This window comes from Leopardus geoffroyi, chromosome A1, assembly GCF_018350155.1.
Source record: "Leopardus geoffroyi isolate Oge1 chromosome A1, O.geoffroyi_Oge1_pat1.0, whole genome shotgun sequence".
In the NCBI taxonomy this organism is placed as follows: domain Eukaryota; kingdom Metazoa; phylum Chordata; class Mammalia; order Carnivora; family Felidae; genus Leopardus; species Leopardus geoffroyi.
Window position 1 is genome coordinate 73630370 of NC_059326.1, and position 16176 is coordinate 73646545.

At 40.4% G+C, this 16176-nt stretch overlaps 1 protein-coding gene across 2 annotated transcripts in view; it reads left to right on the forward strand.

Annotated features, from left to right (window-relative positions):
* Nucleotides 1-16176, forward strand: part of LOC123599589 (DNA excision repair protein ERCC-5) — an 80017-nt gene that overhangs the window by 48602 nt on the left and 15239 nt on the right. For both annotated transcript variants that reach the window (XM_045481611.1, XM_045481600.1), the window contains 7 exons: nucleotides 3677-3852; nucleotides 6133-6248; nucleotides 6720-6803; nucleotides 8090-8150; nucleotides 10342-10485; nucleotides 12266-12473; nucleotides 13842-14942. In XM_045481611.1, coding sequence (XP_045337567.1) covers nucleotides 3677-3852; nucleotides 6133-6248; nucleotides 6720-6803; nucleotides 8090-8150; nucleotides 10342-10485; nucleotides 12266-12473; nucleotides 13842-14942 — 1890 coding nt within the window. The remainder of the gene's footprint in view (nucleotides 1-3676; nucleotides 3853-6132; nucleotides 6249-6719; nucleotides 6804-8089; nucleotides 8151-10341; nucleotides 10486-12265; nucleotides 12474-13841; nucleotides 14943-16176) is intronic.

The following is a 16176-nucleotide window of genomic DNA, read 5'->3' on the forward strand; positions in this document are numbered from 1 at the left end:
AATATATATATGTAAAAAGAATATTTGACTGCTGTCCTATAGTTGATTTTGCTTTGTTTCATTTTCTTTTTTTATATTTATTTTTTAATTTACATTCAAGTTAGTTAGCATATAGTGCAACAATGATTTCAGGAGTAGATTCCTTGATGCCCTTTACCCATTTAGCCCACCCCCCCTCCCACATCCCCTCCAGTAACCCTCTGTTTGTTCTCCATATTTAAGAGTCTCTTATGTTTTGTACCCCTCCCTGTTTTTATATTATTTTTGCTTCCCTTTCCTTATGTTCATCTGTTTTATATCTTAAAGTCCTCATATGAGTGAAGTCATATGATTTTTGTCTTTCTCTGACTAATTTCACTTGCATTAATACCCTCTAGTTTCATCATGCAGTTGCAAATGGCAAGATTTTATTCTTTTTGATTGCTGAGTAATACTCCATTGTATATATATACACCACATCTTCTTTATCCATTCATCCATCGATGGACATTTGGGCTCTTTCCAGCTTTGTAACATTTTCATGGGAATTCGAATTCAAATATCTGACCTATATTCCAATATTTTTGTCTTCTATGTTAATGAAGAAATTTTCCATGACACATTATGTTCATAATTTACTCTTGGATCCTTAAAATACATTTTTTTAACCATCTGTGGATGAGTGCCTTGTTTATTTATATAATCTAAATGCATCCAATAATAATTAACGGTTTAACTTTTGACTCTTGTGGACCTTAACATTTGTAAACTGCATTTAACTCTGTTAGCAAAATATTATACTCTCTTTAGGCTATACATACTAATGGAGATTAAATTTTAAATCACCTAACAATAGAACTAAAGTAATTTATCTTTTGTTTCAAAATGTTATTGGTCTTTTGGGTCTTATCTATGAAGTGATTCTGGCTTTGCTGCGGATTTTACTTTTTTCCAGCCCTGGGATGAATTTAATGCTCCTTTTTTTTTTTTTTAAATAAACTTATTGAAATTAGGCAAGTCAAAATATGCAAATATTTTCAGAATGCCTTATTTTATATAATTTTAAAAAGTAATTTCAAGCTGGAGCTTTCAACCCTAGCTGAGACCACTTAAGATTAATTAAAAAAAAAAAAAAAAGACTCATCTCAGTATCTTTGATTTAGAATTTTAGGCATATCTATGTTCAGTAATCTGTGAATTAAAAGTTTGCTATCCAGTTTGAAGAGTTGAGAGCCATATCCAGAGTTGAGAGCCACTGATCTGAAATTAGGTTTTCTCATTGATCATAACATTCAAAATAATGGTTTAAGTAGAAACTTAATACTGTCCAACAGTGTAGCAACCAGAAACAATCCAGGCAGAAATATTTTATCCAATACAGTATAGAACTAAGTCAACACCAAATCCTACTTCCAAGGTAGATCCTTTATCCTGCCACTTCTTGTCTCCACCATTGCTGTGTGCTTTTACTAGGGATGTTATAATTAGTTTATTCCTCACTCGTCCACTGGGGTGATCTTTAAGTCACATTCCGGTGGCTGCACATGCACATCAACTCTGTTGCTCCTTTGGCTCAGATCTTGCCACATTGTCCTTCAGTGGAAGCATGCTTCTCTCTTAGGGCATTCACATTTGCTGTCCCTCTTATCTCACTGTTCCTCTTGTTCATTCAGGACTCCACTATTTCTTCACATAGGCTTTCCCTAAGTAAAGAGCTACTGATCCCCGCCCCCCTTGTCCTTTTACTCTGCTCTATTTGCTTTTTTTGTATTATATCTATATGTATTATAGTATATCTATAATATATAATATGTATCTGTTCATTTTTCTTCTATTTTATTGTTCATCTTCCCCATTGGAGTGCAAATTTCTTGGAGATGGATACCATATATGTTTTGTTCAGGGCTATGTTTACTGTTCTATCTCAAGATCTTGGGATCTTAGATAAGCCTGGCACATAGTAGCACTCAAATATAGGAAGGAATATAATAATAGCTTGCTTTCCACTATTTTTCTCATAGTATTTATTAAGTTAATTGTTGATTGGCCCAATTTGTTTTACAGTTATAAATTAGGTAATATACATTCATTTAAATACTTGACTGTTCAGCTCATTTAATAGCAAGTATTTGTTGACTCCTATATGTCCTGTGAAAGGGGAGCAGTGCACAAAAACATGGTCTAGACAAGGCATGGAGCCCATGGTTTGGTTTTTCCCTCCACTACATTGTCAACTCTACAAGGGCAAACCCCTTGTTTTGTTCAGTGCTATATCCTCAGTGGGTTTTCTGCCACATAATAAGCAATACGTTTTGAATAGGAGCACATAAGTGGAGGTCTTTGTCTGGGCTGAGGAAGTGACGCATAGACCGGGACCTATGAGTTGGAGATAACTAGGCTAAGAGAGAGAAACTCAGGCAGAAGAAGGGGCATGTGAGAAGACCCTGGAGGCAGGAAGGGTCTACCTTCAAGACAGGCTGAAAGGTGGAATTGATAGGATCTGGTAGTGTTTGGATGAGGGGAGTGTAGGGGATGGCATTCAGTGATCTGACTCCAGTGAACAGGTTTCACTGTAATGGGGACGTAAGCAGCCTGGTAGAAAAGACCTGTGTCTAGTTTTGATCATGTGAAGTTGGGAACATCTGTGAGGCATCAGGTAGAGGTGTCATCTAGGCCATCTAGTCTGAGGGTCAGGACAGAGCTCACATAGGGAGAGGGTGTGGTGTGGGGGTGCTGAGGTGGCCTAGGCAGCCTGTGCAGCAGGAGGAGGGGAGAGGGCCTGAGGGAGAGCACTGCTGAAGCCAGGCTTGAGTGGAGAATTAGAGGAGCTGGCAAGGAGATGGTGAGGGGAGGACCCGCCGTGCTGCATCCCTCTGTTGTGCGGACACGTAGGAAGTAATTTGGTAAGAAGCAGTTTTTAGAAAGGTTAAATATAAGCAAACTCCAAGAAGATGTAAGTTACTTGTAACTGCAAAAGAGATAACTATTGTTAATATTTTGGTGCCTGAACTTCTAGTTTTTTATATTTAACATATCCTGTATATTATAAAATGTAATTATGCATTCCGGAGTTTTGTGACCTGTTTTGTCTCCTTTAATATTTTGTGATTGTCTTTCTTATCACTATATATGCTTCTGTAGCTTCCAGTTTTGAGGGCTCTTTGGTATTTCAGCAAATCATTATATCATAATTTAGTTTAAAGATCTGTTGGAAACCTTTTACATTGTTTTTCATGTTTTCATTACTGTAAACATTCATGAAAGTAACTCTTATTGTAAGTCTATGATGATTTTCTGAGGACTAATGTCTGGAAGAAGTAGTAAAATAGAATGCAAGTTTTTACGTTTTTTTTGCTATGAATTGCCAAATTGTTCTCCAAAAGAGTTGTGCTAATTTATGAAAATTCTGTAGAGATTATTAGTTTTCTTTAAAGAAGCAATTATTTGCAATTAGATTTTCTAAAAGGACACATCTATTGATGTAAGATTTTAAAATTCAGTATGTGAACAGTAGTAAGAGTTCAAATAAAATTAACTGATTTTAGGTAGATTCCATCAGGGCTAAACATTCTCCAATTTCAAATGAATTGTGATGAGTGCTTAGTTTCAATGTTTAGATGATACCGGTTATTGGGAAGTTGAAATTGTGGGGGTGAGGGAAGAAAGTCCAAAATCTTTCCTTTAACAATTCTACCAGATATTAGCATTTGGTTGAACCAGGCACTAAGAGGGGTCCGGGATCGCCATGGGAACTCGATAGAAAATGCTCATCTTCTCACTTTGTTTCATCGGCTCTGCAAACTCTTATTTTTTCGAATTCGTCCTATTTTTGTGTTTGATGGGGATGCTCCACTGTTGAAGAAACAGACTTTGGTAAGAGTCATCTGTTTTTTTTTTTTTTTTTTCTTTCTGCATTCTTACAGAGAAAGAGAAGTTCGGGGCACCTGGGTGGCTCAGTCAGTTGGGTTCTGACTCTTGATTTCAGCTCAAGTCATGACCTCGCAGTTGTGGGATTGGGCCCTTGTGTTAGCCTAGAGCCTGCTTGGGGTCCTCTCTCTGCCCCTCCCTTACTTGTGCATGAACGCATGCTCGCTGTCTCTCAGAATAAATAAACATTTAAAAAAGTTCATGTATAATTTTAATTTTCTCTTTATTTTTTATTAAAAGAATTTTTTAAAAATGTTTACTTTTGAGAGACAGAGCATGAACAGGGTAGGGGCAGAGAGAGAGAGAGGGAGACACAGAATCTGAAGCAGGCTCCAGGCTCTGAGCTGTCAGCACAGAGCCTGATGTGGGGCTCAAACTCACGAGCCATGAGATCATGACCTGAGCTGAAGTTGGAGGCTTAAGCAACTGAGCCAACCCAGGCTTCCCAATACTTTTTCTTTTAAAAAAGGATTATTTGTGAGAGTACTTCCTGGGTGCAATGATAAAATTCAACTTTTAATAAAACTACTAAAATTCTTACACTTGGGATTTTTCCTTCTAGAGTATCTTTGTAGCTGTTCTATGCATGTTTCAGCTATGCTGCTGAGTGCTACAGAGAACCTGTTGGGGAAATGCTCTGAATCTGAGATCGTGGGTCCCCAGTGTTTAAAGACTGATGGGATGTTAGGAATAGGTGATTTTGTGTGGTGTCAGGTGTGATTAAAGTGGATTATTGAGGAAGGAAATTAGCCAGGATATAAAACAATGATAATGAGTTTCTTCCTTCTTCCTTCCTTCCTTCCTTCCTTCCTTCCTTCCTTCCTTCCTTCCTTCCTTTTTATTTGTTTTATTTTTTTTATTTTTATTTTTTAAATATATGAAATTTATTGTCAAATTGGTTTCCATACAACACCCAGTGCTCATCCCAAAAGGTGCCCTCCTCAATACCCATCACCCACCCTCCCCTCCCTCCCACCCCCCATCAACCCTCAGTTTGTTCTCAGTTCCTTCCTTCCTTTTTAGAACAAGAGTGGGGAAGGGGAAGAGCAAGACAGAGAGAGAATCCCAAGCAGACTCTGTGTTGTCAGTGCAGAGCCTGACTCTGGGCTTGATCCCACAAACTATGAGATCATGACCTGAGCTCAACTGACTGAGCCACCCAGGCACCCCAGGAGTTTCTTTATTCTGAAAGTAGTTTCAAACAATGTTGGAACAAAGGCGTGAACTTTGGAGTAATTGTGTATGCCCCAAATGATAGCACCCATTTGGACATAGGACTTTTATGTGTTGAAAATGCCAGCTCATCACTTCATAATTACACTGGACAGGCATTGTCTAAGTAAGTGAGAATATAGGATAAAAGTAAGGATCTGCAGTAGCTTGGGGATGTTTGTTCCCTCAGTAAAAGGTATAGATTCGCATGTTGCAGTTTTAAATTATCCAGGATACACTGTATCAGGCACTCCTTGGAAGGATTAGACAGGAAAGAACTCCAGAATTTATCTAAAGTAAACAACATCTCCCCAATTCCCCTGCCCCATGATTAAAGGTGTTAGCTAACACTACTGTAGTAATCATTTTGTAATATATAAATGTATCAAATCAACACATTGTACACCTTACACTTCCACAGTGTTATATCTTAATTTAGAAGGGAAGAGAATGTTTTGTGTTTCTTCCTTATATTCCACCGTAAGCATGGAGACTATTCTGTTTTTTCCTACTTGGACATTACTTACAAGATACTTCTCTATAATTTAGGATTTCTTATGATATAATTTTGGATGTTGAGGGACGGGGTGGCATCTGAGTAATGTTATTTTATAAAGGCCAATAGCAGAAATTGATTTTGGCATAACAGTGATTTTTACAGAATACATTAGTTAATTGATATAATCCTTTGGAGAAGCATTTACTTAACTATATTGTTTAGTTTTAGGCTTCTGGGGACATTAAAGGATATTTAAAAGAACCTGAAAATAAATTAATCGTTTCCCAAATACTGTATACTAGTTAGTTCTTTCAGTAATCGCTAGATGGAAACTCGGTGTGCTTTACATATCAGAGACCTGAACATTTTCACTGATAAACAACACTTTGGAGGAAATACTAAAGCATCCACAGTCTGAAAGCTCAGACAAACCACATTCTATAGAAAAAAATTAGAGAAATATTTTTAATATACTAATACCCTGAAATAGAATCCTCTACCCTTTCTTTTCACAGGCTAAGAGAAGGCAGAGAAAGGATTTGGCAACCAGTGATTCCAAAAAAACTACAGAGAAGCTTTTGAAGACATTTTTGAAAAGACAAGCTATCAAAACTGCCTTAAAAAGCAAAAGGCAAGAGGCAAATTGCATTAATTTTAAAGACTTAAAGCTTTTAATTTTTTGTTGGGTTAACCCTTTCCCTAACCTTAACTCAGCAGATAATAGGTGGTAACATGAGAGGGGTAAGTGGGGTGTCCATTTGACCTGGTAATTTGAAATTGTGAAAATTCTCTGGTGGGTGTCAGCTTTGATAAGGAGAGAGAACGGCTGTAATGATGCATTGCGTGCACTTTGTACTTGTATGAGGCATGTGTCCATGCCTGTAGCCGAGGCCCTGGCTGAGGTGCTGGGGAGCCGCCCTCTTTCTCTCCAGGCCGTGCTTACTTCCCACCACAGTGGCCTGGGCAGCCAGGTCAGCAGCGAGAAACCTGTTGCCCTGTGTCTCCCCTCTTCTCACCTCCTCAGCAGGGCTTGTGTCGTCAAAATCCTGACTTAAAATCCTAAATCCCGTTACCTGTGTCGAAGTCTGTGTGTGTTTTTCAGAGATGAAGCGCTCCCCAGTCTTACTCAAGTTCAAAGAGATGACCTCTATGCTTTGCCACCTTTACAGAAGGAGGAAAAAAACAGGTAAATGTTTAACTATTTACAAATAGTAATTGTCTGTGTGTTTAGACAGATTTAAATCTTTGGGTTTTATCTGCATGATGAGGCATGTGGGAATGAGTGCAACTGAAAATGCATTCTCTGTCCCTTTTAGAATGTTTTTCATTTTTCATTCTAACTTGTACTTGTGTTTTGGTTTGTGCTGATTGTTCTCTTCTTTCTGCAGACCCCGTGTTAGCACTGTTGATGTATCATTCGTACACATGTTTCTTACCCTTTGCATGCACTTGCTGTCTCTACCTGTTTCTCAGCCCGTGTCTTCTGTCTCCTACCACCGTGCTTAGAGACCACACGCAGCGTCCTCCTCGCTGAATCCAGTAGACGCTTTGCAGGCCTCAGCTGACCGCACTTTTCAGCCGTGTGTGACACGGTGCCCGTGCTGTCCAGCTACCTGGGAACCTTTCTGGCCACTCTTTCTCACGCCCCTCTTCCTCTGGCACTTCCTCTCGCTCACTGTTAATTGTCGCAGCTTCTGTGTTTGGAGTGTGCCTCTGCCCCTACCTGCCCCCATACCTTTCCCAGGGGTTCCTGAGACCCCAAGTAGCTTTTGAATCAGGCCATTTCTGTTTATCTTCATCACTGCCACCATCGTCCTTTCTTGCAATTACCGTAGTGGCTTCTACACTTCTCTCTCTGTCTTTGTCTTTGGTTGGTCTTACCCTTGGCTGGAACTCCTACCCACCATGCTCAATCTCTTCTTTATAGTGTAGAATCTGTTAAAACCCAAATCTGATAATGTCATTGTGTAGCCTAAAACACTTCCTAGCTTCTCATTTCTTGAGGATAAATTCCAGCCCCTTAATCACATGCTTCCCATCCTTACCACCCGCTGTTTTTATACCGTGTACAGGCAGGCTTTCTTTCCCTTGTTTCCAGATGTTTATAGAACTTCGGTTTCTGCCTGGAATACTTCTCTGCACGAATGTTCCTCATGCCCTACAACTAGACCTGTCACTTACTTGGGGCTCAGGGCAAGCAGTGTAATTGCCAGATTCCAGAATGCTTTTAGGACCCCCCAGATTGGAGAGAGGTGACTGTCCTTATTACTCTTCTCTTGTGGTGGAAGTTACTAGATCATACTGTAATTGCTCACTCACACGTGTCCCCTCCAGACTGTGGGAACAAGGGCAACCCATGTCTTGCCATCTTACTCACCCTTGTAGCCCCTGTAGCTAGCAGCCCCTTGCCTCAAGCAGTGTTTTCATAAGTCATTAAATCATAGATACTGTAAACGTATGCTTGGCTTTCAGTTCAGAAGAAGAAGACGAAAAAGAATGGCAAGAAAGAATGAGTCAGAAACAAGCATTACAGGTACATACGTAAGTTTTGAATTCAGAATATGTTCTACCATTTGAAATGAATGACATAAAAATGAATAATGAGGTGGCGTGAATTTATGAAAGTTCCTGAAAAACAGACGCCTTCTTTACTGTGCATGTGTGTATAAGTGTGCACGTGTGAATATATGTATAAGTACACATGCTCCTGCGCACATTTATGTGGAGTTGGTTGGCCATTATGTATATCCACATATCCAAAATAAGCCATCTTTCCTTTACAACCAACCGACCAACCGACCAACCCACCAACAAATAGTAATGCATACCTGTGTAAAAATATAGAAAAGGTAGCACCCATAAGTGACTTCAGGTAATTCGGTATATGTTAGTCCATTCTCCCTCCCTCCTCATTTCGGTTGAGTACCTGTGTGTGTCTGGGTACATCTGTATGTGATCTGTATGTGACAGGTATACATGTACGCATACATGTGTAACCACGTCTGTGCTTAGGTACCACTCGCCCATTGCCGTGTGACCAGGTGACGTGGAAATGGTTGTTTGTGTGTCGTTTTCTCTCCCCGTTCCGGGGGTTGGTGAGCTCAGCGAGGCAGTGCTGTCTGCATGACTGCCGGGTAGATGCAGACGGACTGTAGTTGGGGCTGGAGCCCCCTCCAGGGCTTCCTCACTGCATGTCTGCCGGTTGACGCTGTCAGTCAGAACACCTGCCTGGGGCCTCTTCGTGTGGCCTGAGCTCATTCACAGCATGGCACTGTGTTCCAGGGGCAGGCATCCCAAGAGCCAGTGCCTGGCAGGGCCCTGTGCCTTTTCTGGCCGGCTTCTGAAGTCGTGCAGTCTTCCCTCCTGCATGTCCTGTCTGTGAGAAGCTGGTCAGTCAGGCCGCCCCCTATTTAAGGGGAGGGATTACATGAAAAGAGGGATCAGAGAACGTGTGGTCATGTTCTAAAACCATGACCACACACGTTTTAATGGATGACATTTTTATGGATTGAGGCTGTACTGTCTATACAAGTTTTTTAAAATTTTTTTCAAGTTTCTTGAATAGTGGGTAACATTCTTTGATTCCCAACTTAACTGGTCTTTTATGTTCCTCTTGTTTTGGTACATCTGGAAAAAGACCTTTGAGCTAAAACCTCAGGCTCAGGATCCCTCAACTTGTAGAGCTTCTGCATTATTAATGTAGTGAAAGATAGCAGTCTTGGTGAAGACATGAGCACTGTGGTCAGAAAGTCCTGCATTTAAGTGTGGGCCCTCCTGTTCACTAGCTGTGTGATCTTAGACATAGTAACTTCTCCAAGGCTGGCTGGCTGGCTTGCTTTTCTTTCTTTTTTTGTAGAAGAAAAATAATAATGATGCTTCTTCAGAGGGCTGCTGGGAACATTACTGAGGGAAAAGCATGGGTGTTGTGAGCATGACTGGCCTGTCCTCAGTGCTGGCTGCTTTGGACACCATGCCTACATACAGGAAAGCTAACTGTATTATTTTATTTTCTTTATAGAAGAGTTTTAAAGCACTTTTGGTAATTAGTTAAAATTTAGAAAAGTTTTATACTTTTTCATGTCTGTGAATTTTTCACTTTTTATTTCACTTTTGATCATAGGTTAAGACCAAAGCAAAACTAATCTAATTAAGGGAGTTACAAATAATGTTTAAATATCAAAGGCTCATCCCTGCCTTAGGGCCTTGGTACTTGCTGTTCCTGCAGCCTGGGATGTCCTGATCAGGCTTGTTGGTGTCTTTCAAGTCCCTGCTCACAGGTCGTTTTTTAATGAGGTCTTTTCTGTCTACCAGTAAATGTTTTTTCTCTTCCTGTTCTCCTAATCAACTCTCTTAATCAGATTAACCTGCTTTATTGTCTTGTGCATTCACTTATTTATTTATTTCATTATTATGTCTTTAGTTCACTCCTAAGAGTAGGGACTTTATCTGTCATGAGCTGCATAATACCCTAGCACCCAGAACAGTGTCTGGTACATTAGGGGTGTCTGGTAAGTATTTTTTCTACTGGATGAATCTGTGAGTGAATGGCTGTATTCCTTAATCTGTCTATTCACTGGTACCTAGTGCAGATTATGTACAACTGTGTTTAGTCTGTTGTACATTATGTAGAACTATGTTTGTAAGTGCAATAAATATCTCTCAGGATAAATAGAATTAAGTGTATGAAATGTAAATTTCACGGTGTTTTGTTTTACTCTTTACAGGAAGAGTTCTTTCATAATCCTCATGCGATAGATATTGAATCTGAAGACTTCAGCAGCTTGCCTCTTGAAATAAAGCATGAAATCTTGACTGATATGAAAGAATTTACCAAGCGAAGAAGAACATTATTTGAAGCAATGCCAGAGGTGAAAGATACAACAGCATATCCATGCTTACGATTAAGAACTTCAAGATTTTTCATTAGAAAAAAGTGGAAATTGATAAGCATTACTTATATAATATCTGCTTCTAGTAAACAGCATTTGTGTCTCCGAGATCCTAGGAAGCGTCATATGTTTATAAGTTTGAACTTAAGACACACTTCTTCAAAGAAGCCTTTTGACTTACCGTTTAAGACCAAGTCTTGCCTCCTGCTCTGTCTTCTCATAACACCCTGTAATGTTTCTTTCTGGTTCTGAGCATTCACATGTGCCTGTCGTGCTCACTTCTGTAATTTCAGCACCTATGTCGGTATCTCTCACATAATAAGTGTTCAGTAGTGGTTCAATCCGTAGCTTGGAGCATCTGTGCTGGCTCTACAGCCACAGAAACCTGGAGCAGGTGGTGTGCGTAGTTGGGGTCAAGCTTGTCTCCTGGTCATGCTACACCAGAAGTTACTACTGCCTTTAGTGGGCAAATGAGCTTTGTTTCCCTTTCTACTGCTACTACCTATGATTTCTCACATCATTCTCTAACTCACTGGAGGACAGAGAATATGCATTTTGCAGCAGCATTATTCCTGATGAATGAATGTAGCATTTTTTTTTCTACAGACTTTTGAACATTTCTTAAATTGATACCAAAAATATGCAAAAGGCCGACAGGCGCTCTTTCTTTCCCTATCACTTCTTTGTTTTTCCATGAAGTATGTGAACATAGGAAAATATGAAGGTACACAGAAATGATATACAAAGGTTAGGAGTAAATTTATTTTCATTTCAGGGGAAAAATCCAGGCTCAGTCTGTGTATCAAGTACTTTATTTCTTAAGTGTGAAAAGATCTCTGGCTGGCCTTTGAGGAGATACAGTTTGGGTTATGTAAACAACGGTGGGAAGACATGGGAAGAAGGCAGACGGTCCCTAATGATTTTCTCCCCTTTGTTCTCTTCCTGCCACCATGGAACTTGGGGTCTGTAGATGGGAGGGTAGTGTGGCTCAGCCGCCCATTGAATCTGTGCTTCTGATAGCAAAGGGAAGTGCTAGGTCAGCCAGGTGGGACCTTTGTATAATCTGTACATTGGGCAAATGCAATATTGGTAATAGTAATGATGGTAAATAATAACATAATAGTAATAGAAGCAATATAAAGTTGGCAACCTGTTTTTGATCCCGTATCTACCACTTACTAGCCTTGCAACTCTAGGGAGGTTAGTTAACATGTTTGTCTCAGCTTCTTCATTTGTAAATGGAGATAATGGCATGTGTCTCGTGGGGTGGTTGGAAATAATATGGGATGACACGTAAAAGCTCTCAGAAGAATGCCTTCCCAGGAAATGCTTTATAAATGTTAACTTATCATTAATAACTGTGGCTGTTGTGATTTATTTGGTGTCTTTTATAGGTCAGGGACCATGCTAGGCACCTTACTTGCATTCTGGAAGGTTGCCTATCTATTAAGCCGTAATCAAAATGTCACAGTGCCTGGCATGCATTACATGCTCAATAAATGTTTTTTGAGTAAATCATTAAGTCATAAACAGTATCCATGATTTCTTTTGCCCAGTTCTTTCTGTTTTAAAGATTATTTTTTAATAAGGCAATTATAGTTTTTTGCTAGTATTCAAATTTTACTTTTATAATACAAAAATATCACCAATGGGAAAAATCAATTGCTCTTTGTCCCCTTTTGGGGAAAGGGATGGAAATGTGGGAATATTATCTGTATTTAATACAAAAGAATCATTATATTTATTTATTTTCTTTTAGGAGTCTAATGACTTTTCACAGTACCAGCTCAAAGGCTTGCTTAAAAAAAACTATCTAAACCAACACATAGAAAATGTCCAAAGGGAAATGAATCAGCAACAGTCCGGACAAATCCAAAGACAATATGAAGAGGAAGGGGGCTTTTTGAAGGAGGTAGAGTCGAGGAGAGTGGTCTCTGAAGACACTTCACATTACATCTTGATAAGAGGTATCAGGCACCATTACTTACCTGATGGTTGGAAACCAAAAATCTATCGTGTTTCTAAATTCTATGAACTATGAACTAGACTCTACTTGTGCAGTAATAAATGTATGTAGTTGTTAATGGATTACCTACTATTGTACCAACCCTCTTTATTTTTATTCTTGTAATTTATTGCTTTAACATTTAATTCCAGTATAATTAACATACAATGTTATATTCATTTCAGGTATATGTTATAGCGATCCAGCAGTTCTTTTTTTTTTTTATTTTTTTTTAAATTTTTTTAATATATGAAATTTATTGTCAAATTGGTTTCCATACAACACCCAGTGCTCATCCCAAAAGGTGCCCTCCTCAATACCCATCACCCACCCTCTCCTCCCTCCCACCCCCCATCAACCCTCAGTTTGTTCTCAGTTTTTAACAGTCTCTTATGCTTTGGCTCTCTTCCACTCTAACCTCTTTTTTTTTTTTTTTTTTTTCCTTTTTTCCTCCCCCTCCCCCATGGGTTCCTGTTAAGTTTCTCAGGATCCACATAAGAGTGAAACCATATGGTATCTGTCTTTCTCTGTATGGCTTATTTCACTTAGCATCACACTCCAGTTCCATCCACGTTGCTACAAAGGGCCATATTTCATTCTTTCTCATTGCCACGTAGTACTGCATTGTGTATATAAACCACAATTTCTTTATCCATTCATCAGTTGATGGACATTTAGGCTCTTTCCATAATTTGGCTATTGTTGAGAGTGCTGCTATAAACATTGGGGTACAAGTGCCCCTATGCATCAGTACTCCTGTATCCCTTGGGTAAATTCCTAGCAGTGCTATTGCTGGGTCATAGGGTAGGTCTATTTTTAATTTTCTGAGGAACCTCCACACTGCTTTCCAGAGCGGCTGCACCAATTTGCATTCCCACCAACAGTGCAAGAGGGTTCCCGTTTCTCCACATCCTCTCCAGCATCTATAGTCTCCTGATTTGTTCATTTTGGCCACTCTGACTGGCGTGAGGTGATATCTGAGTGTGGTTTTGATTTGTATTTCCCTGATAAGGAGCGACGCTGAACATCTTTTCATGTGCCTGTTGGCCATCCGGATGTCTTCTTTAGAGAAGTGTCTATTCATGTTTTCTGCCCATTTCTTCACTGGGTTATTTGTTTTTCGGGTGTGGAGTTTGGCGATTCAGCAGTTCTATACGTTATTCAGTGTTCATGTACCAGCCCACTTTAAAATTAATAAATTAACTCAGTGCTGATTAAATGAAAAATTGTAACTTCATTTATGAGAGCAGCGTTGTTTTATTCATCATACTAGAGGTATAGTGTCTTACTGTAAAACTACGTAATGAGAAATGTCTTAATTCTTCCTCAGGTATTCAAGCTAAGAAAGCTGCAGGGGTGGGTTCAGAGGCTCTTCCTTCTTCCAGTGAAATGCAGAGCAAGTCTTTTGACGTGAAGTCCTCTCCATGTGGAAAACTAAAGCCACAGGAAGAGCTTGCCACCACCCCTCCTCCTCCAAGAACGTCCCTGGCTGTGCAAGCTGCCGTGCTGGGGGGCAGCTCGGAGGAGGAGTGGGAGAGCAAGGGCCAAAGGCAGTCTGACGGGGAGAACGTACCTGTGTCACCGCTCACTCTCTTAGCTATTCAGAAGGCTCTTGACGACGACGATGAAGACATGGAAATGCGCGCAGGAAACGATGTGCAGACGGGAGCGTCAGGAGTGAAAAAGCCACCCGAGGAGGGTTCTGATGAGGAAACTGATGAAGGCCTTAAGAAAGTTGATGGAAAAGGAGTGCTGTTGCCAGCAGGACCCCACCTGGCCTGTGTGAACTCTGCACAGGAGTGCGACACCAGCCTTGACAGTAGCCAGAGGCCGGCAGACTCGGCTCATGTGTCACAGCCCGTCAGCGAATCTCGTGTTCCGGAAGAAGAAATGTCACCGAGGTTCACTGTGGCGAACACAGCCTTTCAGACAAGTGATGAGTCCGCAGTTAAGGGTAGAAAAGATCCAGTTCCTTCAGAAAGCACAGTGAAGAGACACAGCGATGCACCCGGACTCCAGAGTGGAGGAGAAGGGACTCCAACACCTCCGACAAGTTCGAGTTCTGGATTGAGGGATGAAACATATGCCGAAGTGTCTGAGCTGCAACCAGACCTTTGTCCATCGGGCAGAAAATATGTTTCCTCTGTTCTTTCAAGTGAGGATGAAGCAGAATGTGAAAAAAGTCCTCTTTCTAAAATCACTGGCACTGTCATTTTGAACGAAATGAGTAATACACAAATTGTCCCTTCAGAGGCAAAAAGGAACTTGGAAGATGCGGGATTGTTTGATGCTAAAGAGAATGAGAATTTCCTGAAAACCGTCCAAGAATCTGCAGCCAAGAACCCAGTGGAATCTGCAGACCAGGACTTCATTTCAGTTCCAAAGTCCATGGAGCCAATGGAAATCGACTCTGAAGAAAGTGAATCTGATGGTAGGTGCTTGTGCTGTTTCAGAGATTTGGAACTGCAGGGTTTCTCATCCGCAGGAGCCGAGGGATACTTTAGTGTAGTCTCGCTCCCGCTTTGTTCTGGTGATGAACTAGGGACCCAGAAAGGTGAAATGACTTTGCCAAGGACACAAAGTTGGTTCTTTCTGTTGTTGTTTTTAAAAGGAGGGAGTCCCCTGCTCACGCTCTGTCTCTCTCTCTCTGTCTTTCTCTCTCTCTCAAAAATAAACAAACATTAAAAAAAAATTAAAGGGAGACCTGGGGTCCCAGTTGGTTAAGAGTTCGACTTCGGCTCAAGTCATGATCTTATGTTTCGTGGGTTTGAGCCCTGCATTGAGCTCTGTGCTGACAGCTGGGAGCCCGGAGCCTGCTTTGGATTCTGTGTCTTCTATTCTCTCTCTGCCCCATCCCCTTGTACTCTTGTCTGTCTGTCTCTCTCAAAAATAAATAAAAAACATTAAAAAATTAAAAAAATTAAAACATAAAAGGAGGAAGTACCTTAGTTGGAAAAGGTAAAGGTGAGTCTTTTAGTTTTTTATAACTTCTTGTTTTGAAATAATAACTTAATAAAATTGAAAGACATTACAAAACATCTTAGTTCCTTTACCCAGTACCTCAGTGGCTAGCATTTTACCACATTTGCTTTATCATATCTCTTTGTCTATATACATTTATATGTACATAGACTTCTATATGGCTATCCTCATTTTTTTAAAATGTTTATTTTTCAGAGAGAGAGAGAGAGCGCGCACAAGGAAGGGAGGGGCAGAGTGAGAGAGAGAGACACAGAATCTGAAGCAGGCTCCAGGCTCTGCACTGTCAGTGCACAGCCAGACATGGGGCTTGAACCCATGAATCATGAGATCATGACCTCAGCTGAAGTCGGACGCTTAACTGACTGAGTCACCCAGGTGCCCCATGTATGGCCGATCCTCATTATTCACAGGTTTTTATTTGTGAAGTTGCCTACTAACTAAAATTTATTTGTAACGCAGAATCAATACTTATCAGTAGTGTCTTTGTGGTCATTCCTGGACCTGAATAAAGTGGCTAAAAGTTAGAATTGCCATTCCGTTCCCAGTTGAGGTTGAACAAGATGTCACTGTGCCTTCTTATTTCAGCTGTCCTACAGAGGTGACCAGAGCGTGAATATGGAAGGGAGCAGGGAAGTGTAGACCAAAAGCTCTGGCTCAGGGTCTAGTTGGATGGGGTTTGAATC